At 44.1% G+C, this 24,908-nt stretch overlaps 1 protein-coding gene across 1 annotated transcript; it reads left to right on the forward strand.

Moving 5' to 3' along the window:
* Nucleotides 1–68: 68 nt before the first annotated feature.
* Nucleotides 69–22,307, forward strand: dipk2ab (divergent protein kinase domain 2Ab). The gene is made up of 4 exons (XM_070928400.1): nucleotides 69–232; nucleotides 6,283–7,162; nucleotides 18,304–18,607; nucleotides 21,941–22,307. Exons 2-4 carry the CDS (start codon nucleotides 6,509–6,511, stop codon nucleotides 22,285–22,287), a joined length of 1,305 nt encoding a protein of 434 aa, XP_070784501.1. The 5' UTR covers nucleotides 69–232; nucleotides 6,283–6,508; the 3' UTR covers nucleotides 22,288–22,307.
* Nucleotides 22,308–24,908: the final 2,601 nt, after the last annotated feature.

Raw genomic sequence — 24,908 nt, forward strand, 5'->3', positions numbered from 1 at the left:
TAGCAGGCTAGCTGGCTATATACCTATGAGCTAGAAATGGGAAGCCCGTGTGAGTTGGCATGATAGAGATCTTCGTCGAGCTTTGAAGAAGCCGTTTTCGGTTTAGATGTTGTTGGCGGTGATTTAAAGTATCCGTCGCCCGCCTCGCGAGTAGCCGCAACTTTGAAGAATGATATCAACTGAGCGCTAAGCATTTCTCTACTACAGACCCGGAGAGGAAAAAGTCATACAGGTTTGTTTCACAGTTTTATTCTCCTCGTTGCAGTCCATGTTCACCTTGAACTAAGCCTTTAATAATGACAATTGGCACAATGTGAATTAAAGGAGTCGCTTTTACGCCATTTATTGTAGCCTTGACTAGGTGAATAAAGCAATAACTATAGAGGTTTTCAGTATGTCAGTTACTAACGCAAGAGAATGCTTGACACTTGAAGCGTCACTGTTGCTACCCCAGAAATGATTAAACGATTAGATAAAAATCCACCACAGAGTTTTTATTTTTAAAAAACAAACTCGTATCAGATGCCCACATCCTCTGAACAGTGACAGGAAGTTTATTATTACCACTAATAGAGCTGCTGGTGTTTTTGTTACAACAGAACTATCTTTGGCATCTTTAAAATGACCGTCTTCTTATCTTTTCAGTAGTTTCTTTCATTTTAGAAAATTAGGCATGTCCATCTCAGGTACCTAAGCACACCTTAATGTCGACTACAAAATATAATTCACAATACTGCAATGGAGTGTCATCATGCACAAGCTGCACAGCCAGGCATCGGATAATATGACAGGTGACAATGTGCTGTCCCTTATAACCTCTAAACATATATTCCTTTGGCTATTTTATCAACAACATATTCAATTATAGCAAAAATATTGGTGTTAAGACGGTATTCATTGGATTAAGGCACCTTTTAACATTTTGGTATTTATTCAACAAAACATGTTTTTTTCTGGCACCGTTTGTGACTACTCAAAACCAAAAGTACCTCAACAGGTTTCCACTTGGCCAACTTGATTTGGATTGATTTGCTATGAATTTGTCTTCCTTGTTGGCGTGAGCAAACAGCAGGTTGAGCATTTGCCCATCAGACAGAAAGGCTCAGGCATTGAAAATTAAAGTGTAATTTGCAATAATAGTTAAATTGACTTGACTGTGAGTTTTCTGCGATTGTACGCTCTTTGGAAACTTCTGCCCTTGATTTTCTCCGAGGGAAAAATAGATTACCACAACAGTTCTACTGTTTGGTCCAGAAAAGGCTTATAATAAGTCCTGAGGAATTTCTCTTTACAGTCTAATGAATAGAATGGGTTGCTTAGAATTAATTTTTCCATATCAGGAGACTAATTGTGGAGCCTTTCTGCAAGGTTAGTCGACAAGGGAACTATGAAAATAGACCAATACACTTAAGACGTTCTGCTGGTGGTTGATTTGAATGTTTTTCAGAGCTCAGCAGGGGAACGTCTTGTAATTGTAGCCTAAAAACTCCTACAGGAGCGGTATATTTTTGTTTCTGACCTCCAAACTCACCAAATCATACTCGGATAAAACAACTTCTACGACAGATGGAGCTACATTAGGAATGGCCTTAAATTAAATAATAAATGTTTGTCAGGTAATCAATTTTCATGTTTACCATTTGTTTAAACTGAAGCTAGTTTTGATGGCTTGTTTTAGTGTCCCTTCACTTGGATGACACATTCGTTTTGCAATAGCATTAACATGAGATTTAGATGTATGACAACTTTTCAAACTTCTGCAGAGGGATGCTGGCTGGTGAATATGTGCAGCTGTTTAAATTAAACAAAACAAAACATGTTCTCGGTTGACGAATCCAGAACAAGTCTTCCCAGCTCAAGTGTGTCCTTCCAAACAGCTGCGGCAGTTTGGCGCAAAGCAGATACCATTGATATTCTCATTAAAAGCTCTCACGTTTGGTTTGGGCCAGAGATGAATGGACTAATGTTCATGTGGGGTTGCTGTTAATTGGTGCTTATATTCTGAGGACTCAATTTTCCATTAGGCATGCGAATGTTACTGTCATTTGTATCTATCCATCACTGTCTACGTGTGTGCTGTACTGAGGCAATTTGGCTGTGGCTGAATGTTTTTGTGATCAAACATTATTGACTCCCTCAGTCGATAACCTTGGCAACAGTAGTTCCTCTTTCCAGCTAGAGCCGCACATTGCTATGGGGGGGGGGGTCTTTTTCCGAGCGTTGAGTTGGTGGTCATGTCTATGGTCTCTGGGGGTAGACACGTTCATGTGTGTGTTTGTGTGTGTCCGTCCATTCAGATATGGAGAACTGCTGCTCTGTATTCAAGTGATCTCTTTCCATTAATTTCCATCACAAGAGCAATAACTCAAAGTTTCTCTCACCTCGCTGTCCAGTAGCTATACATTGGTTATATCTTTCCTCTCTCTATTTTTCCAACTTGCCCACTGTATTCCAGTCCTTTTCACCACTTCCTCTTTGAGCTCTCCTTTGCATTTCCAGGGGAATTAATCAAGCATGTTCATGTGTGGCTTGACTTCATTATATCATAATGAAGTTTAGCCTCAGGTGCAGTGAAGGAAATGGGTTAGCCCGAGAGTAGCCTTGTCCTCGTCCACCATTATCTGAAACCGGTTTTACACAATGAGCTGTGGAAAAGATTATTCAAGAAGGAAATTTCCTTTTCAATCCCCTCTGTCTTATCTGGGTTATTCTGTCGAAATCTAAGTTTAATAAAAGTTGAAACATTGGGATATTACAATGTCATCTTCCTCTGTCTCGACCTTTGTCATTCTGTTTTAAGCCAACATGGGGCCTATTGCTTCATCTTGCGCCTTTTCTGTCCCAGTAATGAGCCATTTTGCGGCTCTTAACATCTGCCAAACTTGGAACATTTTGAATGCGAGACTCATCTCCCATGCATGAGGAGTCAGGCATCCTTTGATTTGCCCTCTTTTCTTTGCTTCTCTTTCGAAGCGCTCACCGCAGTACTTTGTAGACTGAGTACGCTGAAAAACTTTCTTACCCCAGTTTTGGCAGCGGCTGTGTATGATGAAAGGTAATTTGGTGCTTATTCTAAACAGGGTTTTCCTCCATGGTATTGTGCATCCCTCCTTCTCGCCGAGTGCAGAAGGAGCGCAGGCACCGCGGGGGAGGAGTGGGGGGCTAATTTAAAACACACGTTTTCTGTGGGCACAATGAGGTTTGTCCAAAAGAAAACACTGCTTTAAATTTCACTGCCCTTCTATTCCGGTGGGTAACATCTGTGTTAGAATACAAAACATCTGGCTGTAATTTAGAGCTTTAAGGAACCTTTGCCCTTGTCAAAAAACCTGAGTAGGCAACCTTGCCATAGAACGCCATACAGTCTGCCCTCCTTTCTGCATGTCCTTTTAAATAACTCTCAGCCATGGGGTGGCATACAGCAGTTGAGGTAGTTAAATAAATGGTTTTGCAGGTGTAAAATTCACAAGAAGCAGTCTAGTGGGGTAATTACCAGGAAAAAATATCCTGTCTTAAATGGCCTTGCGATCCTTCCAATAAAGCTAAATGTTTTGGTCTCATTCACACTATTACTCTGAGTGTAGCAGCAGCAGCAAGATATAAAAACTCTAATCTAGTAGCATTTCAATTCTTATACTCTCATGCTTCATGCTAAACAAAAGTACAGGATCAAGGATAAGCCATCGGTGGCAGATTCGTACATTTCATTGTCAACATTTGAAACGTTTTAACACCCTGGCTGTCTCTCATTAACAGAATGCAGTGTGTATTTTATCCTTTCACTCCAGCAATTAGTACGGTCATTGACATAATCCAGGTAACGCTCCATAGCTAATTGAGGCCTAACACTTTCTCTGGAGAGGAAGAAGAAGCTATGTATCCTCCCTGTGTTAGCCGCCAGCTCGCGCATCTCATTACTCCGCAGTGTCCAGGTCTTGTTCGGGGCTTGTTCCAGCTTGCCCTGGCTCTCTGTCGCTTTCTCTGAGGGATGAAGAGGTGATCATCTTCTCGGCCTGGCTGAGGTTGCGTTTCGTCCTCTTTGAGCCCTCCACTGATCCTAGTTAAATCTCATATCTGCGCCCAAGATCTTGCAGCCTGTGCCGTGACTGCCTGTGTCAAACGCTAAATGGCACTTGAATCGAGATCTTGTAGCAACTTGATATTCAGTTTTCCCTTCAAGTTATCAGCTTCCTCTCGCTCCCTGTAGTAGAAGGCACAAGGCACACATCCTTTTCACTCTTATTGAAATTGTATTTTTAGTCATACAGACTTTGTTTCTGTATTTCGCATCTCCCAATCCATCTTCCTTTCCCAATTTAATATGAATATCTTGTAGAATTTGAATGCATTTTTTCCAGACACTATCCACAAATTATTGTGTTGGCGTTCTTTTTAGCTCATTCTGAATGCGGCTGAGATGTTATTTGGTTATTCATTTATCACACTGAGGCATTTTGTTGAAGTCAGCTCAATGTGGACCTACAGATTCTTTATTTAGCTTGCCCAGTGAAATGCTGTTTCAGACTAGAGGCATGAAGAACGATCTTTTTGTACAGTTTTGCGTCTGAGATATCACAGGTTAATGTGGGCAGTGAAGTGGTTTATTCAAAAAGTGTTCTAAATGATTCATTCGTAAAGCCTAACATTACCATACTCATTGTGCTTCATTATAATGATAAAATAAATAAATAAATGCCATCCCATATCTTGAGAAATTATGACACTACCATTAAGATTTATAACAGCTATTTGGTTTAAGATTTCCTCTATTTAAATGATGTAAGTAAGTCTGTCTCTCTCATTATCCCTATCTTATTTATGGTGCTCTGCTTACTGTTGAGTCACATTTAGATTTGTGATGAGAATAGAGAAAAAAATGCATGAATCATATTTTTCTTTTCCTTTAAAAAAACATGTAGTTCAGCTGTCTGTAGTTCCCCTATTTGGATGCGGTCTATTTTTACATTAGTGATGTTGGCCTGATCTGCTCGAGGTATTTTCAGACAGAGGTGTGAGGTAAAAACTAGTGTATTCAGCTTTCTTATCTGACACTCCACAGCCACACATCTCTCACAACCGCTGCTCTCTTGGCTGCCTCCAGCCCCCGTGTCTTTCCAGATCTCAGCCACTTCGATCTGAAGGCAAAACGCAAGGAACCCATCGACACACACACTAATCACACTAGTGTGCCTGCTCGTTAGCCATGCCCTCTCAAGTCAGCTGTCCTAATAGGCATGTCCTAATGAGCTCTAATTGAGAATGGCTAATTTGCATGGCCTGAGTCATTGTCTTTCTTAAAGCGCCTTATAAGACTTACAAGACTCATTGCTAAAAAGCTGATTGGGGGGTCTAACATGGCTTCATCATGGGCAGACTATGGGGGGCTTGTGAGCGTTGTTCTCGTACTGTGAACCCAAAATGTTGTCTCTTTCTTCCATGCTTAGTTATTACCCTTCCCTTCTCTGCAGACATCGATATGCCTAACGGAGGTATTTGCAGATTCTTTTCCCCCCTCAACCACAGACGTTATTTTAGTGACACCAGCCATTTTCAAAGAAACAACTTCAAAGCATGATTAAAACGAAACAGGGCAACTCTGATCAAAGGTTAAACTACGCACAGCATGACTCTCTTCACAATGCACTGAGTTTCCTCCATTTGAAACCAGAAGAAAAAAAATCAAGATTTCTGAGCTCAGTTTATCTGTTGAGGTATGCAGACAGCGTGTTATTTTGCTGTGCATCGGAGGAAAAGTGATGGATACTTCTGTAGCTACAGAGGGAGGTCCTCTGAGGAATCATCCTCAGAGTGCAGCACATTTTATTTATACTAGGAGAGGATGTTGTACATTTCCTCTTAATTTGATCACTGACACTTTATTTTCCCCTTTTCTATACTTTTATTTATCTTTCTTATATTGGGGGAGTATACAAGAAATGATTTCCCAAAGAGAAAGCTCAAACGGGCACAGGCAGGTTTATTGCATTGGCTGTGGGCCATCTCATTTCTGCTCAAAAAGTAATGAAATCTCTCAAATGACCCAAGCAATTCAAATTTGTGAGACAATTTCATATGCCAGAGAAAGTGTTCTTTGTTTTATAGGAGGTATCGCATGCTAGGACTTAGGTGTTCAAGTTGCAGGCCAAGCAGAAGAAAAATTAAATAAGCCTTTTTCATTTGTTATCCATGACCAAATGAGGCAATGTTGGTGTTATGAAATGTAGCTTTTGTTTTTGCCCTGATGTAATGAGTTCTCCTCTCTGTTTCTTTGCTTGATTTCAGTCCTGCTGGCTTGAGGTTGCACCCAAACACCAAAAAGGAAGAACATGACTCACTGGCCTCTGCCAGAGACTGGCACGGGGCTGCTGTGCCAACCTCGCCCCTGCGTGCCGCTTTAGAAGCTACCCTGGTACACCATGACGGAGAGGCATTGAGGTTAGCTCCCTGACGATCATCTCAATACCTCTCCTCTTCCCTATCCCTCAAGAATCCCCACCCTGCCCCCATCATGCTGCGCTTCCTGCCTCTCAAACTTGGCCGCCTGTACCGCTGTCTGAAGCTCTTATTGGTGGTGGGATTGTTTGTCATCTTGTTGATGAACACCCACAACCTGTTCGCCTCCTTCCAGAAGAACGAGCTCACTGACAGACGCTTCATCAACCTCAACAAGTGTCCCGCCTGCTTTGGCACCAGCTGGTGCCGCAAATTCATGAACGGCCAGGTTTCCTTTGAGACCTGGGGTCGCCTACGATTCCTAGATGTTTTCAATGTCAAGAATGTTTACTTTGCTCAGTACGGTGAGCCCAGGGAGGGCACACGTCGTGTGGTGCTCAAACGGCTCGGCTCCAACCAAGAGCTGGCCGAGATAGACCAGAAAATCTGCAAGAGGGCCACAGGCAGGCCGCGCTGTGACCTCATCCAGGCAATGTACAAGACTGAATTTGCCCGGATCAACGGCGATGTTCGTCTACTCACTCCAGAGGTGGTGGAGGGTTGGTCAGACCTGGTGCACTGCCCCTCTCAGAGGCTGCTGGACCGTGTGGTCCGCAGGTACGCTGAGACCAAAGACTCAGGCAGCTTCCTGCTAAAGAACCTCAAGGACACGGAGAGAATGCAGCTGCTCATGACCTTGGCATTCAACCCGGAGCCGCTCGTACTACAGGTACGGTGTCTGTTTAAACTTTTCTCAATGTTGTGTGTTTTCAGGACAGGTGCTGTTTAAAGCAACATGTGTGGTACCATTTGAGGCTTGTGATGTTTGACTGACTATTACAGTCTTTTGAAGAAAATATTGCATCTTGATAAAGAGGTGTCTGTCAGCTGATCTGTGGCACCAGGTGGTTTCAGAGTAGTTGATAAGCCACAGTTCCTAGATTAGCTTTGCTACAAAGAGGATAAGAGCATCAGTACAAAGCAAGCCAGGGTGTTGGCCCACAAAGCCCCCAGTAAATTACAGGGTGGGAATCCTCCTTTTCCTTCCTCTTCCATAGATCTGAGACGAGCCATTACACCTTCCCTAAACTCTAGGCTACACGTCCGCTATCTGGAGCACGAATATTCTTCTGCTTAGAATAGAGAAGGGTTTAAGAGCTGTGGCCTCCCAAAAGATGAGAGATTTTGGCTGGCGGCAATCCTGCATATTTAACACTATATGTAGGGCAGTTTTGAATTATTCAAGGATGCATCTGTAAATGGTCCAAGTTGTTTTTAATTTTGATATACGTCTATGTCCACTGGATTCTCGTCATTTGTGGGAGGCGGCATGTGGAGGGATCTCTTACGGGGCTGCTAAGTGGTATCAGCATAAATATTCTTGATCCTTCACTAATCTTACAAAATAAAAGCTTTTTAAAGTTTTTGACGAGAATGTGACAGAATTAACACTTTATTTTGAGTACAGTTCTGTAAAAAATATTCCGATAATAATATTGAATTATATAGAATTTATGTAGAATTTGGCATAGAGTAAATTAACAAATGGTAAATGCTGCCTAAAATCAAAATGGTGCTTGTTAAACTTTATTGTCTTGTTTTGACACCAGGTTTGGAGTAAAATCACAAACCAATTTCTGTTCTGTCATCCTGCATTTCGAGGCAGCCATAGAGTATATATATATCCTTTTCCGCCACTGATTTACAAGCAGCCAATCAATTTCAATCTGGCATTGACCGTGTCTCGTGAGGGGACAGAACAACAATGTTCATGGCCCGTGTAGACATTCAATAACTTGCACTGACCTCCAGCCCCCCCCGCGCGCTACACATAGGGCCGCACACCTCCAGGCATTTCGGAGGACAAAAGGCAAGATCAGCCTTTTAGGCCGGTCAATCTATAAAATCTGATTAGCCATGTGTGGTCGCTTGTCCTCCCCCTTCCTTCCTCTCTCCTCTTTTCTTTCTTATTATGTCTTTCTTACGTCTGTGTCATCCTTCCCTATATTTTCCAGTCCGCTTGTGTACGCTCCACAAACTCTGGCCAGATAATTCCGTCAGTGTTTTTAATGCCATTATGCCCCAGAGGCTTGGTGAATCACCCCCCATCCTTGTCTTGCACTCAGCAACAGACATCACACACACATGCATTGTCCACAGCTCTCTTCACTCCCTGCTCCGTGTAGCCTTTGCATGTTTACAGGGACTCATGAATTGTTGATCTCGTCCTGAACTTGTGACCTGTGGGCATAAGAAAGAATTGCTCTGTGTATGCACCAGGCCGGAGGTAACAGATGGTGGGCATGGATGGATAATATACAAAGAAATGTGGCAGAGAGATGCCTTGACTGTTCGTCAGCATCACTGAACTCAAAAGATGAGGAGAAAATTTGCTGAGAGACTGAGAGACCCTATACACAAGGTTGGGCAGCAGTAGACCATAAAGAATTAATGGCGTCTATAGAGATTGAACAGGAGACGTGCTGTACTACAACACCTTGGTCTCTCTTTTTGCCAGAGGTTAGTGCTACTGCGTGGGGACTGGTTTTAACAAAAGGTAGAGGAATGTGGGCTGAGGTTTATGACCAGTTATTTAATGAAACCTGATCCTTATTTCAACCATTTATCACTCTGCCTTCTTGTCAGGCCTAGAGCGATGCTTCATTTTTCCAGGTTGTAGTTAAACACCTTTTCAGTAAGTTGGAGATGCCAGTATCACTCAGTGTATAATTTAAGTTTTCTATATTTAGTGTAAATGATTTTCTACTGTCATTGGCTGCCAGTGTTGTGGTTTTGGGGGGTTTCTTCATCTCTTTCCTCTGGCTTTATTCAGTTGAATAATGCCAATAACATTTCTGCCGTCTGCTCAGTGAGCTGCACTCTCTTAGAATGGCTTCTGTTTCCAGTCTTTTGAAGCCACAGGCACTAAATCGGCCCTGTTTCACTATGAGAGACCAGACCTTCTTTGTCAGTGGGAAACAATCTGCTGTGTTGTTTCGGGTCTGGCCAACAATGCGTTTTCTGTGTGCTCTGCGGTACACAAACGCATACACACACGCACACACAAACACACCACCCCCATTCCTCTGTCACGTGGAAGACAATTTGGCTTTGGGGAATAAATATTTTTGGTAGACAAAATGACTACAGCCAAATAAGAAAATCCTTGTGCAATGAGAGGCACCTTATGCAACTTCATCTGTTTTCTCTCGGTTCCTCTTAACCAACACTGTTTTACTTAAGGTTTCACAGATAAGTTGGCCTGGAACTGTTTCTCTGTTACTGTGATGAATCTACTCCTATGAAAGGGTTGTCTCTTTGCCAACCAGAGAAATTACATGATGCTGTTTAATTTGACCTCTTATTCGACAATAACTTGGTTTGTATGATTTGCAAAGTGAGTAATAAATTATTCTCATTTCCCCTCGCTAGAACCTTATTTGCCATCCCTGGCTTCTCTCCCTCGGCTAGATGACTCACAGATTCATCAGGTGATGGTTGTGTTTGATGGAGTACATCTGGCCCAGCCTTAAATTAGTTCGATTTAGCCTAGTCCTCCTTTCCAAATCATTAAGCTTGGTGAACTAGCCAGAAGCATGTGACTGCGCTCGCACCCTTTTTGGTCCTCAGCCCTGTCTTGCTCAGTGAAGCCGAGAATAGGATGTGACAGGCCTGTGGGGTTAACTCAGTCATCTCCTCGAGACTCAAATCTGTGTCCTTCCAGACACCCCACTCCCTCTTTGTTTTACCGATTCACCTCCTCCTTCAACACCCCACCCTCACCTTACACCGAGACATCCTCGGCAGACGGCATGAGCCTCTCACACAACACTGTCTGTTTTTCCCAGAACATGGACGTCTGACACCGATACCAAATCGGAGAAGAGACGGAAGAGAGAGATTAGATGGATGACCTTATCTCCTATTCCTCCTAAGATAGTTGACAGCCGCATTTTAACGCAAATGTGAAAGTAAACATTCACAGCGCTTTGAGCAAATACTCTAGCAGCTTGTTTGACTTTTTTGAAAATGGGGGGGGGGGGGGGGGGGGGGTTGATTTAATGAGGCTCTGCATAATCTATTACGATGCTCTTCCACTTTGGGAAACTAAGCCAAAGTAAATAGTATAAATTCAGGGTTTTTTCCTGGCGCAAAGGTGGTTCCTCAACCATGACCTACTGAACCTTGATTTATTTTTAATCACGTCATAAGCAGATGTGAAACCTGCCTACACCAGCTATTAGTCAGATAATCTTATAATTGAAAAAATAAATGACAGTGTTGTGTTAAGACCAGATGTTTTAAATTCAACAATGAAGAGGCTAGACAAACAATAATTATAACAAATACATTTTTACAGTGTGGTGCATAAAATATGCATAGGAAAACCAGAACAACCGTAACACCTTTACAATCTAATGCATTGCAATTAAACAGCCCTGCAATAAATCTTGTTAATCATTGTTTTACTCTTTTTTTCTTTTTTGAGACTGTGTCAGAGTAGTTTGTGGTAGTGTTGTATTGGATTGCATAAAACTAGGAATGTCTACAGTGGTCAGATATGAGTGGGGAATGATACTTTTGCAAGCTAAGATAGATGGAGTGTTTCTACAATACATTTCTACAATAATGTATATTTATAAAAACAACAACTCCTTTTTGCCCACTTTGTCATTCTTTGGCAAAGGATGTGCAGAATTTGAGCCTTTTTATATTGTCTATGCAGAAAAAAACTCTGCAATCTTATAGTCTGGCTTTCTGGGTCATGCCTCTTTACAAAGAGGATCAAAGCCTGTTTTGTTTTTAGTTTTATTTATTTCTTTTCATTTAATCACAGACACTGCATGCTATCCCGGCTTAAGTGAGAGCCTTCTGTCTCTAAGGCCGGCTCAGTGGCTGAGGTCCGCCGGTAAATAGTATTTAAGTTGCTAGTCTGTGATTAGAACCTTTTTGTTTTTGGGTCTGGGGGATTGTGACGCTCTTAGCACATAAGAGAGGAGGTTGTGTACGCCGCTTAACCCTGCTTCAAGTGCTCCCAAACCCCCTTTCATTATTCTTATAGGCCTTTGTGTACAGACTGAATCCTGTTAGGATAAGACAGGGAGTTATCTGGGCCCGACTCCCCTCTTTTGGCTGCCCTCACTGGATCGAGGCCCTGGTGGAAAGGGGAGAAGAGAAGGAGGAGGAGAGGAGCGGAGGGTTTGTGTTAGTGAGTGTGTGTTGTACAAGCCAGAGCCTTGTGGTGTTTTCCCCCATTTGAATGAGCCTGACTGCTTGTGTTACCATAATCCTTTCTCTCTTTCTCCCTCTCTCCAAACACACACACACACACACACACACACACACACGCATGACAGCTGTGTTTGGTTAGGTAAATGCCTGTGGCTGAACCCCACTCATCCCACCCACTAGCTCCTTTTTTAGATTTCTTCCCCACCCCCCAGCTTCCTACTGTTACAGCCTGCACCCCAACCTACCTTAGGCCCAGCTCCTGAAGACGCAGTTCTGCAATGCTTGAGAGTCTAACCCCATTCACAACTCTCCCTGGGCCCCTTAAGATGTCCAATATGGATCGGTAACGAGGGGCTTTTTACTGTACCGTGTCCCCCGGAGAGCCTAGGGCCTAATGTTAGAGCAAGAATGTGCTTTTTAGCATATGAGCTTGCCTGCAGTAATAAAATTGTCCACTGCATTAAAGCTTCAGGCACCTAGTTCCTGTCAGAGAAAATATGAGAGGTCAGGGATATTCTTCAGCATCTTCAAGTCTTGAGCGTTTGCCCCCTTGCAATTGGCAAAACAACTTTATTTAATCAAACCCCTCACTGGAAGTGTAGATGTTAAGGAAACTGGTTATTGTGTTAGATGAAGTCTTTTCTCGCATGAGATACTTGATTGCTCATTGTAGGAGAAATTCTCTGTGTTTGTCCTGTTCTGCGGAGAGGTGATAGCAGTCTACCTACTCACAATGCCACCCGGCTGCCCCCGAGATAATTGGCGCCTGCTCTGAAATACACAACCCTTGATGTAGGCCTCAAACCCACAGCCCTCAGGTCTGAGGCCAAGCTTCACTTGGGTTCCTCCCCAACCGTGTGGGCGGCAATACCACCTAGACTGAGTCAACACCACTGCCTATGACTTAATACATTCCACATCTTCCAGCGGACGGGATTTATGAGGTGGCTCTGTGCACACCGGCTCAGGTTCAGGTCGGCAAAGGGTTTCAGCTATCAGCTAGCAGGGGAGTGTGTACCAGCAACCCCAAGCTGCACTGTCCTGTGCTCTCATTCCTCATCCTGCTCTCATTCTCCCTCTACAGAGCAGGGGCCTGCAGAACTGAAAGACCAAGCTAACCCATTTCTATCACTGCTCGGCGGTGCTCACTGAATCATGTGCACGCTCTTTGCTTCTGTGTTGCAGTCTATCTATCTGACCTCTTAGTTTTGATTTCTCATCTGAGCTCAGTGTTTTTTGACCTCTTACTTTATTATTGGCTCTGACTTCTCTCTACACACACAGGCACACACACCCAGCAGTTCTTTATAGTCTCAGTCTTCTTCATTCAATGATTTTCCTGTTTCCCAAGACTGCTGCCAGCTCTACACACTGTGACTTTGCACTCTTTGAACCGCATGTCTGGTAAAGAAAGAGGCAGGGCCTATTCTAAATTCAGATACATACACTTAACAGTCTCTGTCTCTCCTCACTCTCCTTTCTCCTTTACTGACGGACACACATGCTCTCGTCAGTTTGGTGCTCTGACTAGGCATTTCCTGGCTTCCATGTCTAGAACAGACAGCATCACTGCCCTGTATTGCAGAATTTGAGGGTGGAACAAAGAGAGATGGAAAAAGCAGGGTTAGCAGGAGCAGCAGCAGCAGCAGCAGCAGCAGCAGCAGCAGCAGTAGGAGACCAGAGCAAAAAAGAAGAAAAGGATAGCACCATGTGTGCCAGGATTAGGAGTTAGCGCCGGCTCCCCTGTGGGGCCTTAGCTCTCACTGCGGACCAGCCGACTGGATTTTAAACTTAAATGGCCAGCGAAATGCCAGACGGGGCTCACCACACATCCTCCAGACACACAAGGTCAACGGGAAAGCTGCACAGAAAAGCAACGTGTTTTTTTTCAAGTCCGGCTTGGCAGCCCCAACCTTGCAGAGCAGATGTGACTCCTTAATGCTAAGCCCCTTTTGATAAACAGGCTGAATAATGTTCATTTTGCAACATCAGGGTTGAAAGGCTTTTCTTTTTTTGCTGTTGTTATTGTCTGACTGAATGCGTCTGTCCGCCACGCTTCCTCAACTTTACCGTTTGATCCCCGGACTCTTGACAAGTCCTGTCCCAACTTGTTTGCTATGAAGCGGCAGGGTTTTGTTGAGGACAGAAAATGTTGAGAATTTATACCACACCCTGCTCCGGGCTTTAACGAGCTTCACACATGAAACACTTCTGTGGCAAACTACTAATTTCCTTTTTTGCTGTAAGTAGTTGTGGTTGCAGGATGAAGGCAACTGGTTCCTTTAAATCTTGCATTTCTAAACTCAGCTCTGTGTGTCCACAGTATTTGCGTGTGTGCACGTCTGTGTATGCATATGTGTGTTTGATGGACCAGTGTTCTTTGCAGACCAGCCAAGGCAATATCTTGGGAGCCACTCATGTTTACTCGGCCCCTGAATAGAGGTTGTTATCAGCCCTGGTCACGTTGCATGTTCTCATTCACATGCACTGGGATACAGTTTCACATAGACACACACACATGCACACACGCACAAAGAGCCTCTTTCGACTCTCTCTCTCACACACACGCCCACGCCCTCCCCCGAGTGGCCCAGTAGAAGGGCATGCCTTTGTCAGCAGATGTCAGGACGCAGGTGTGTGTTCCTGTGCCTCTCGCTCCATTCGTTTCATCCTCTTCTCCAGAGGCTGCCCATTTGTCTGTGGCCCTGTTTCATTTCAGTCCACTCCAATCTCCCCCCAAGAGGACGCCAGTGTGTCTGTTGTATTACAGGGAGGGGAGTGGAAAGCACAAGCCCCCTCCCCCACTCCAGTCAATGCTACAGTAGTGCACTGGCACAACCTTTAAGATTAGATTAGTCAGATTTGGGCCTAGAAGTCACTGTGAGGTTGTCTTTAATGAGGCGATTCTGTTTTGCTCTGTTTTCCACCCTCGCCTTTATTGTTTCTCGAGCCAGGCTCATTATTTCTGTAACACTGCAAGAAATTCTAACAAAGAATGTGTATGGAAAAATAAGAAGAGCGTTTGGCACCAAGTTCTGAATGTTAAAGGTTTTGCTAAGCAGGACATAAAAGGTTTTTATCCAATGACAGGAACAAGTAGTGATAAGACCTTTTTAAAGCAGTAAAAGTCGCTGGGATGTGTCATTGGCAGTTCTGCACCCTCAGCATTTCTCAATAGCATAACATTATCGAGTGACGACTGGTAAAATTCGCTACCTGCACAGTACACACACATACAAGCGCACACACATACAGTACCTCCCAACTCTGCTCAGAGATAGTGCAATGGATGTAACATTAGGCTGGGCTTTCCAATTTATTTCTCCGCCCCCCTCCCCCCTCCCTCAACGCCTCATTGCGGACGTTAATGACTTCTGCAGAGTAACCGTTTAAAGAGCGCTAAGGGAGAATGATTGGTGGGACACGTGGAGTATTTATCAACTTCTGCAGTAGGCAAGTTTGAATCCAAAGCTCAGGTGCCCACTTCCATGTGCCTGCCTACACTGTTCAGTAGTTCTCACCTTTAGACTTATTACATATGAAACTGAAATATGGGAAGCTCATAAAAATGGCACCTAGCTGAGTTGTCTGGCACCGGTAATTGACGCAGCGCGATGAGCCTGTCAGAGCAGTGAATGAGCAACATCTATGTTAAGAACCGCGGTCGAGGGCCGGACAGACATGAAGGTGTTCTCATAACAGTCGTTGACAGTGTCTGAAAGTAGCCTGAGGGCATTCATCCTTCTCCTCCCTCCCATCAGCCCCCCCCCCATCTGCCATCGCTCTACTTTTGCTCCCATTCAGGCTGCAACCTGACAACAAAGAGAGAGATGTGTTTAGCAGGCAGGTCTTTGCTGGTTTATTCCTCCTGTCCACTGGAGCGGAGAAGTGAAAGACACTCTGTTTGTCTCTTCTGTTTGCTGTCTCCATCGTATTCTCCCTCCTCTTCTGCTCTCCGTCTCCCCCAACACCGCTACCCCTTCCCCACATCTATCCATCCGCCCTGCAGCGGTGAAAGAGGGAAGATGGCGTTTTGCAAAGCAGGTTCAGCGTAACATTGGACATGCTAAGTTTTGTCAACAAGACCGAGAGCTGCTTAGATTTGCAGCAACATAAAGCGATCTGAGGTTTGAATCTGGGTCAAAGGGAAGCGGGCCTAATAGGGATGTACCACCAACTGATCCAGCTTCAACCTAATCTTTCTATACCAACTGCAGAAATTAGACAGCCATTTTAGATATTTAGCCTGTTCAGTCTCTAATCCTAAAATCTCTCATGTAGGATCGCCTGTTGACTAGCAACATCTCTGTAGTCTGGGATTGTCTCCTTTCCAGCCAGTACTCAGTATTTGGGAGTACAGTCAGCCCGCTGTTATCCTTTGTTTCTTAGTATCTGCTGGAATTTTTCACTTTTTGAGACGTATCTACTTCCTCAGATTCCTCTTCCTGTCAAGGTTGCTCTATCAGAAAATGTGAGGAAGCCTATTAAGCCAAGAGTTTTTGGGGAAGTTGGGGTGAGTCATTGCCAAGTCTTAAGAATGGCAGGCGCAGACAGACAGACAGGCTGCTGGAAGCCAGTAGTGCTTCCTGGACAGACTTTTGTCTGGCACACAATTGATTGGGTCACCTCAGGGGAATGGGCTCGACCAGGACTGCATTCCATACAACTTATCATTGTCCTCCCCTCTTGGTGGTGGATCTTTCTTAAAACTGATGGGAACAAGAGATACAGCCTGGGTATAGATTTACACCACTTAAACATACTATGATAAAAGTCTGCCTTTCTGTTTCTGTGTAGAGTGTAAAAAAAAGTGTTGCATCAAGATCTTGATTTTTCATCTTCAAGATTATTCCAAGGTTGTTTATACAGTCAAGGACCCTTTCCTAGGCACTCTTAGCCTTCACTTAGAATTGCATTCAGCTTGTTGCATCTTGTAGTATAGCATGATTGGGATCCATATGCTTGGGCCTTCAATACACTTTGCAAATTATAGCCTAGTCAAGGGATGTAATAAAGGAGCTTAAGAGCAGCACCGTTTGGGGAGTGTCTTAGATAAAATTGTCTCAACACTACGCACTAGTGAAACTGCAAATCGCATTTCTTTGTCACATACACCCCCTCGGTGCCACAGTCCTCTATGTGGCAGGGGTCCAGCTGTTGTCTTTGAGATACAGCAGCTGTGGGGGGTAAAATGTATGTTTTTAAATAATTTGTATTTCATTAAAGTTTAAAGGGAGTAAGGGCAGCCATGCATATTTAACCCCCCCCCCCCCCCCCCCCCCCCCCCGACAGAAATTGAAAGCTGATGAAGCATTGAATTACCACAAGTGTAAAGTGAACCGCAATGGTCCTAGTAGTTCACACCTTACTTGCAGTGACATGGTGTGTTCTGTGCCATATCTCTCCGATGCAATTGGGTTTCAGAAAGGGAGGGCTACTGAGGCTCCTGTGAAACATGAGCCCTCTTGATTCTCTGTCTGTGTCTATGCGGCGGCTGTCTGCCAGAACCAGCAGCCTAGGAGAGATAGGAATTGTGGGCTATCGTTAAGCTAGGCATATGGCAGGGGGGTTTATTGTAAAAGATGAGAGCTTATCACCTGTAGCAAAACTCGTGTAGGCTGCAGAAAAGGGGGATTTCATTCTATTATTTCCCATTAATTTGTCCACCCGTTGTGATGGTCTGTGGCAATGAAATGGACCAGGAGAAAAGAAAGTGATGAAGGGAAAATGTGAGACACCAGAGCTATGGAGAGAGATGGAGGAGACAGAATCCGGTCCCTTAGCTGCCTGTAGTGCCAAATGCAGCTGCTTCACGCCCAACTCACTTAAGTAGTCTGTATGTGTTTATTTGCATGTGTGTGTGTTTGCCTGTGCAGATGTTACCACTTGACTTTGAGAGATTGCAGATGATGGTGCATGTGTGTCTGTTTTTGTTTGACCTCAATAAAATGGAGTAAATCTGAGAGAGATTAGGGTATTGTGTAGTAGCAGTGATACCATATCCTACTGGTGGTATTACCTTGTTATTATTAATCAGTTTTAACCTGTAATACACAGCGATTTCTTGTCAGCATGCCCAAACTACATTAACTCGGTTAGCCAACATCATGCAGCAGTTTAAAACGCCCCACTGCTGCATCACAACACATAAGGCTTTCCTGCTAACTGCTGCTACCACAAATCACCTCCTATCACTTCTCTGGAAGCCCTGAGTATAGCAGCGTACATCAGCTCATAGCTGTAGGGTTTTAACACAAACTGGCTCTGCTCTTTTATTAAATTTAATCCATTATACCCAGTGCTGGCTCCGTTCATGTGATCCTTTGGCAGATTTTCAACTATTGTGCTTAGAATTGTGTATCAAAAGTTACCCAAATCTGCACATGGCAACTTTGTGTTTGGCATCTGGGATTTTTTTCCTTTTGTCTCTCTTTATTGAGAAACTGATTTCTGTGCGAGTAAAACAAATATTTTCTGACAATGTGAAGGTCTTCACAATTTATGTGTTAGCCTCTGCTTTTCAAAGCCAATGGGGTATTTCTGTTTTTCTTTCAGCCAACTCTACATTACACAGCCTGACTGCTTTTATCCATGTTTTTAAATCAACGCTTTCTGTTCCCGTCTGTTTTTCCTTTCCAGAGCTTCCCGTCAGATGAAGGGTGGCCATTCGCCAAGTACCTGGGAGCGTGTGGGCGCATGGTAGCTGTCAACTATGTGGGCGAGGAGCTGTGGAGCTTCTACAACGCACCCTGGGAGAAGAGGGTGGACCTGGCGCGTCAGCTGATGGACATCGCCGAGCAGCTCACCAACAATGACTTTGAGTTTGCCCTCTACTTGCTCGATGTCAGCTTTGATAACTTTGCGGTCGGCCCGCGCGATGGAAAGGTCATTGTCGTCGATGCCGAGAATGTTCTGGTGGCAGACAAAAGGCTGATCAAGCAGAGTGAGTGGTGGCGTACATCATTACCTGAACACATGTGCTCTGTGTGTGTTGGTGTATGTCCATATGTCTGTGAGTAATGCCTAGTATGTCTTATTCCCCCAGTTGCCATGACAATTCATCTTTATTCACAAACACATGTATCACACCTTTTAAATGTTACCACCGCTACATAAGAAGAGAAATGTCACTCATTTGTACATTAATGCTTACTTCAACTGTGACTTCCCACTCAAATGATGGAGCTGAGCAGAGTGTGATTCAAACACTGACCACAGCTTGGATTCTTCAGAAAACACACTTTGTGTCAGAAATATAACTGCCAACTGTAGCTCATGAGGCAGTGACGAAGGTTCGAGGAAAGGTCTCAAGGGACAGGCGGCTGTGGGCAAATCTGCACATGCTTGAGGCGTCCTCTCTTCTAAGAATACACTCCTCCAGCACCCCTTCTGCCTCCGACACGCTCGTCCCCATCAAAGCAGAGATCGTTTGGATAACAAGCCATCTCCGCTGCCCTAGTTTTTTTGCCTCTCAGAATAAACTTCATAACAAGGACAGAGAGAGCTATACATCACACACTCAGTGTGGCAGTTCCCTACCCCTCCGTCCCCCTTCCTAGGGCTACTTCAAAGAGAGGGACGACCACCCAGTCAGGCTCTTAGATTTGTCCCTTCTTGCAGAAATCCTATTAAAGTGATGAACTGTTGTGTCGCTAGGTGTTGAGGTTCCACCATTGTGCCCTGTGACAGATATGAACTATTGTCTGGATGTGTGTGTGTGTGTGTGTGAAAGGGAGTGTGTGTATGTATGTTGTTGGAAGGGAAAAGTGTTATGAATTTATCCTGAGATAAAGTGTTGCTTTGCCAAATTATAAGATGTGACATCAGAAAAGTGCAAATAGGTGTCAAGGCACTCCAACAAGCTCTGTAGTTTTTCTTTTACTTGAATACCTGTGTGATTATGTAGCTGCGTGTGTCCCATACTCAAAAGTGTGTATATTCACCTTATTGCCAATAGCTTGCAATTTTCCCCCCGTCACAGAAACCCTTTCAAAGTCCTGAAGCGCAATCCAGGTTGATACTCCCTTTGTCTGGCTGACACATTTAGAGCTTGACAACTCAAGCTGCTTACCCTGGCCATTCAGAGTTTAAGCCTCGAGAATGTTTACGTGCTTCTTGTGTGTTTGTGTGTTGGATCTATTTGTGTGTGTGCCAAGTGCCGGGGCGCAACATGAAGAAGAGGGATGACGGCGGTAATGAGTATTACGAGGTCACGGCCACGTGTCGGACAGCAGTAGGAAATAGGTGCAGTAACCTCCCCAAGGCTCCACAAGCAGAGAATCCAATTCCTACAATTAGAGCCTGAGATTGAAAGTGAGTTAAAAGTGTGTGGTGCGATTTTCATCAGTCTAAACTGAGGCCAATTGATTTGCAATTCAAACACGCAGAAAGCCACGCGCAGTTCCACCCTCTCGTTAGTGGCATCCATATTGATGCGGAGGGTTTCGGCGAGATAAAACGCATGCCGTGTTCATGTTGTATCGTGCATTGTGTGTTTGCACAGTCCAGTGGTGCGAAAGGAACCATTCCCCATCATTGAGTTTATAGCGTTTGAGGATGGTTTCACCCCCAGTGGTTTTTGGAAACACATGCTGTATAATGTAACACACACTTCACTCACTCTCATTCTCTTCCCTCCCGACACAGTCGCTCACTGGCTTACACAAACACACACAAATACAACAGCACTTGAAACACACACAGTCTCCCTCTTTCTCTCACATTCCATAATGCACTCTAACACAGGCATGCATTGTTAAAACCGGCTCATACTCTTGAATGCCACTAGTAAGGCCTCGCTAACAAGCATTTCAGGCTCAATGTCCCTTCTCGGTGTCGCCCTGGGAAGGCAGAGGAGTGAGGTGAATGTATACAAGTCCAACCTGAGCTCCTTAACGCAGAAGGTGCCGGATACGCAGGAGACGAGAGAGGCCAGGCAGCCTACATTGTCCACTGCTCTCCCACTCATTTGAATTGGAAATGCTTTCGTTTGCTTTGGAAATGTTATAGCTTTGTTACGCTCAGGCCTGCAGTAAGAGTGGAACAGAGGGGATTGTGGTGCAAATAAATGGATCTCAGACCTTTAGTTGAGTCATTAAGTACTTTTTTTGCTGTGCTCATCTTCGTCCTTGAGTATGCCTCCCTTCTTGTTCGTTTTAGGCATTCTTTCTGACTGCTGTGTGTGAGTTTGTGTGTGTGTGTGTGTGTGTGTGTCCGTTAGAGAATGACACTCTCCTGATGCCTTCTGTCAATCAATGCTGAGGTGTGATGCATGGCCAGCTCTGAATCATTAATTGCTTTCACCTCACCTTGCTGTGTACATCTTTGTGTGTGTGTGTGTGTGTGTGTGTGTGTGTGTGTGTGTGTGTGTGTGTGTGTGTGTGTGTGTGTGTGTGTGTGTGTGTGTGTGTGTGTGTGTGTGTGCACATGTGGCATGCATACGCAGGCAGATCCATCATCATCACCCACACTGATTGAGGTTGATGTGCCCCTCCTCTTCAGGGGGCCACAGGGGCCCCTTGCTAACAGGGCAGTGCTGGATGTTTGATTGAGTTGTTCTGATGAGCCAGAGGAGAAGTGCATTACAACACTGATACACTTATGTGTTTGCATCCTCTGGGTCCCCCCCCCCCCCCCCAACAATGTTATCGATCTGCTTTTTAATGCACAAACCAATAGCTCTCTCATCATTCCAGGTTATTTTCTTGGCTCCCTCCTTTCCCAGCACAAACCTCTAAAGAGAAAAAGCAACGTGAAATGAGCTGGAGAACGAATTTTATTTGCTCAATAAATCTGGAAAGTGGTTCATTTCTGTCAAATGAAACGGTAGATGAGTTGTTTGGCTGTGTGCTTTGAAAAAGAATTTCCTGTTAGTTCCTGTGTGTGTGTGTCAAAAGTGGCACCTTGGCCCTGCCAGCTTCTGGTCAGGTTGATTTCTTTGGAAATAATTGCACAAGGTTCCTGTGCTTAGCTGTTCAATATTTTGATAAGTTATCTTGGTGAAAAGAAAAATGCTCTTACTACACAGGAAACCATCTAAAATGTAAACTGCAGGCTGGTTTTATTTTCATCAAAGTTTGCAAGACCTACATATCTCGATCTTATTACATATTCTCCTCATGAAGGCTGTAAGAAACAAGGTTATGACCCAATAAATGCTTTTATATATTTGAAATGAATGTTGTGCACCTAAGACTCTATTAATATTATTGACTGTTTTTTATGATCATTGTTTATTGCGGTGTGTTCATTTAACTGTCTCTCCGTCTCCCTGCAGACAAGCCAGAAAACTACGACGTGTGGTACGAGAGCCGCTTTGAGGAGTGCGACAGGGAGGCCTGCCTGTCTTTCTCTAAGGACTCCCTTTGTTCCAGGGTCACTGTGGACCACAACTACTATGCCGTGTGCCAGAACCTGCTGTCGCGGTACGCTACGTGGCGGGGCACCACTGGAGGCCTCCTCCATGACCCCCCTGCCCACATAGCCAAAGATGGACAACTCGAGACCCTGTTGGACGAGTGCACCAGACCCAAAAAGCGCTACGGCCGCTTCCAGGCGGCCAAGGAACTGCGCGAATACCTCACACAGCTAGCTGCCGCTTCCTCCTCTGCTACGGCCAGGTAATGAATGGAGACGGCGTTAGCCTGACGCACTGAGAGACTGGATCCTGTACTCTTTCTCTGGACTCTTGAGATCCTGGTTCTTGTACATGATGTCATTCGCTCCCCTTTGTGCGCTGGAGCAGGAAGGTGTTAGAGGTCTTGCATCAGGAAGTGTAAGAATCAAACTTCAAAGCAGATTTGTTAAAGCTCTAGCTTTTACCTGACTTTGCTCCCATGTGAATGAGGAGTGTGGCGCTAAGAGATTCTGGTTAGAACCAGGATAGAGAGGGGATAACAGAGGCAACCTCTCCTCTCCCAGGGTGGGCTGCCATCCTTCGGGGGGGGCGGGGAGGTGAGAAAGGGCTCTGGTAAACGCATCCTTCACTGGACCCAGGCTAACGCAAACCAGAGCGTCCAAGCAACAACAGCAGCAACATCGCACAGCCCTGACCACATCCATCCTCCTGTTCAGTCCTCACTCCATCAGAACTGTTGTGTTTCATAACATTGAATCTTAACACCGGTTTCATTTTGCCCCCAGGATCTCTTGTTTTTTATATTTTATTTTTTCCAGGGCTGAATTTAAGTAGATTGGTGCGTTTACATTTTCGCTGTGCCATGGCTTTTTTTTCTCTGTAGCATGGCTGCAGGGAAGGTGAAGGTAGCATGAATCTCCTGCTGACAAGCAGCAGAGAAGGCCAAGCTACAGCAGGTAGAGAGGAGAGGCAGGGGGCTGGGGTTTTGCTTTTCATGCAGGAGAAAAAGAAAACCCTTGACGCCTATATATGTCTAATTTCCTGCTACTCCAATCAATCACTTGATTTCCAGGTTCCAGAATTGTGGCAATCATCTTTTTTTTTTCTAAGTGTGTTTTTTTCCACTTTTAATAGGAAACAGAGAGAGTGAGACAGCTGCACATAGGAAGAAGGAATAATTGGACAGTGGTGGTCCCTTGATGCAGATGTGCCTATACCAAAGAGGCTATACATAATATTAAGAACCCGGAGCAGTACAGAGTGACAGCACCTTTCCCTCCAGTTGTTCCCCACAAGAGCTGTCCAAAGGAACCGTAATGTGTACACAATCGTATATGAGCTGGCAGGCCTGCATACTGATATTTTTTTCTCTCAATAAAAACCTGATCCAGAGGTACGCAAGTCAAAGATTGGGCATACTTAATGTCACATAACCCCCTCTGCTTTATTTACCTCCCATACGACTGATGAATGATGATCAGATAGATGTAGACATGTTGTTCTTCAACAAGGTAAAAAAAAAAAATCTTGACTAAATGAAGGTGGGAAATGAAGTGAGGACTAGAAAACACAATAAAACAGCGTAGTAGTGGCCTCCAATGCCAAATTCTTTTAAATGTCTGTAATTGATAAATGAAAGCTATTATGAAACTTCTCCCACTTGTGTCGAGTGCAACAAGCTCTTTCAAGTATATGTTAAAAAAGGGAATGAAGATATCCCAAATTACTTCCTTGCTCCACAATTGACTTCTGACCCGCACTCTTAAATTTTGCAGCCCAGAAATTTCTGTTGAATATTTAAACACCCGGCACCACTTAGAGGTTGGGTTGACTTAACACTCAGTGGACCAGCGAATTAAAGGGTAATCACAAATATAGGCTCATTTGGTAATGGATCATGAGAGATTTTACTTAAATTACCTTTAAAGAAAAAAAAAAAGGAATCCCCCCCTTTTGGCTCCATATGTTTTTGTATGTCATCTGTGTTAATATTGTGAATCAAACACTAAATGCCCAGTGGAGTGTTGTGTAGCACGGTCAATAGACAGGCAAATAATCAAGTAAATATGAGCCACTCCATCTTACGGCAGAAAGTGGAAAGCACATCAGTTGCTTTTTGGCTTTCTGCAAGACCCGGGGAGCTGATGTGACCCTTGTCAGTCAGGAAAAGCAATAAAGAGAAGTTTGGCTGATGGATCTCTGGTTTTGAACCCCCCCCCCCCCTTTTTTCCTTTTGTTGTGTCAGATATATTTCTGTTTCCCCTGTCTGGAGGACGTTGAACCTGGAGGGATTTGTACGTGCGTAACTAACTGTCCACTTTTGTACTGTAATTTTTCTTTTGAGTATTATATCAGCGTTGTCTGATTTTTCCTGTGCCTTTCATTCAAAAGTTGTATTTACAACTTTTAGTGGGTTTAAATATTGAAATAAATGAAGATATATATATATATAGATATATATATATATATATATAGATATATTCACTTCCGATCTGTGTGGACTCTTCTTGATCCAGCCTCTATCTTTTCATTATTTCCCATGTAAGTTACAGGCGATTTGGCTCCAGTTCGTATTGCCTTTAAAATTTGATTCACTGTGGCACAGCTGGATGTCAGTGTTTGCCAATTCCTTTTTTCTCATTCCTCCTCCTCAGTTTTTGATCTTTCATATCTTCATCTTTCCTCTAATTTGGACTCTAGCCCGAGTTCCCTTTGTTGTGCTCTCCACTCAACTTGGATGCGAGTTCTTCTCTTTTATCCATATTTGGGGAGATCATCTTTTTTTGAAATCGTTTACTGTGGCTGTGTGGAACTTTGTGTGAAATCTTTTACAAGGACATTAGATTAAATTTTAAAAGCCTAACGTTCAGAGGAGCTTTAAGTATAA

The sequence above is a fragment of the Enoplosus armatus genome, chromosome 21, assembly GCF_043641665.1.
Source record: "Enoplosus armatus isolate fEnoArm2 chromosome 21, fEnoArm2.hap1, whole genome shotgun sequence".
Classification (NCBI taxonomy): Eukaryota; Metazoa; Chordata; class Actinopteri; order Centrarchiformes; family Enoplosidae; genus Enoplosus; species Enoplosus armatus.

Excerpts from the sequence above, each read along its gene's own strand:
- dipk2ab (XM_070928400.1), top strand. The coding sequence starts at position 6,509 with ATGCTGCGCTTCCTGCCTCTCAAACTTGGCCGCCTGTACCGCTGTCTG. Across the intron at positions 7,163-18,303 it reads CGGAGCCGCTCGTACTACAG|AGCTTCCCGTCAGATGAAGG; the intron begins GTACGGTGTCTG and ends TTTCCTTTCCAG. Across the intron at positions 18,608-21,940 it reads CAAAAGGCTGATCAAGCAGA|ACAAGCCAGAAAACTACGAC; the intron begins GTGAGTGGTGGC and ends GTCTCCCTGCAG.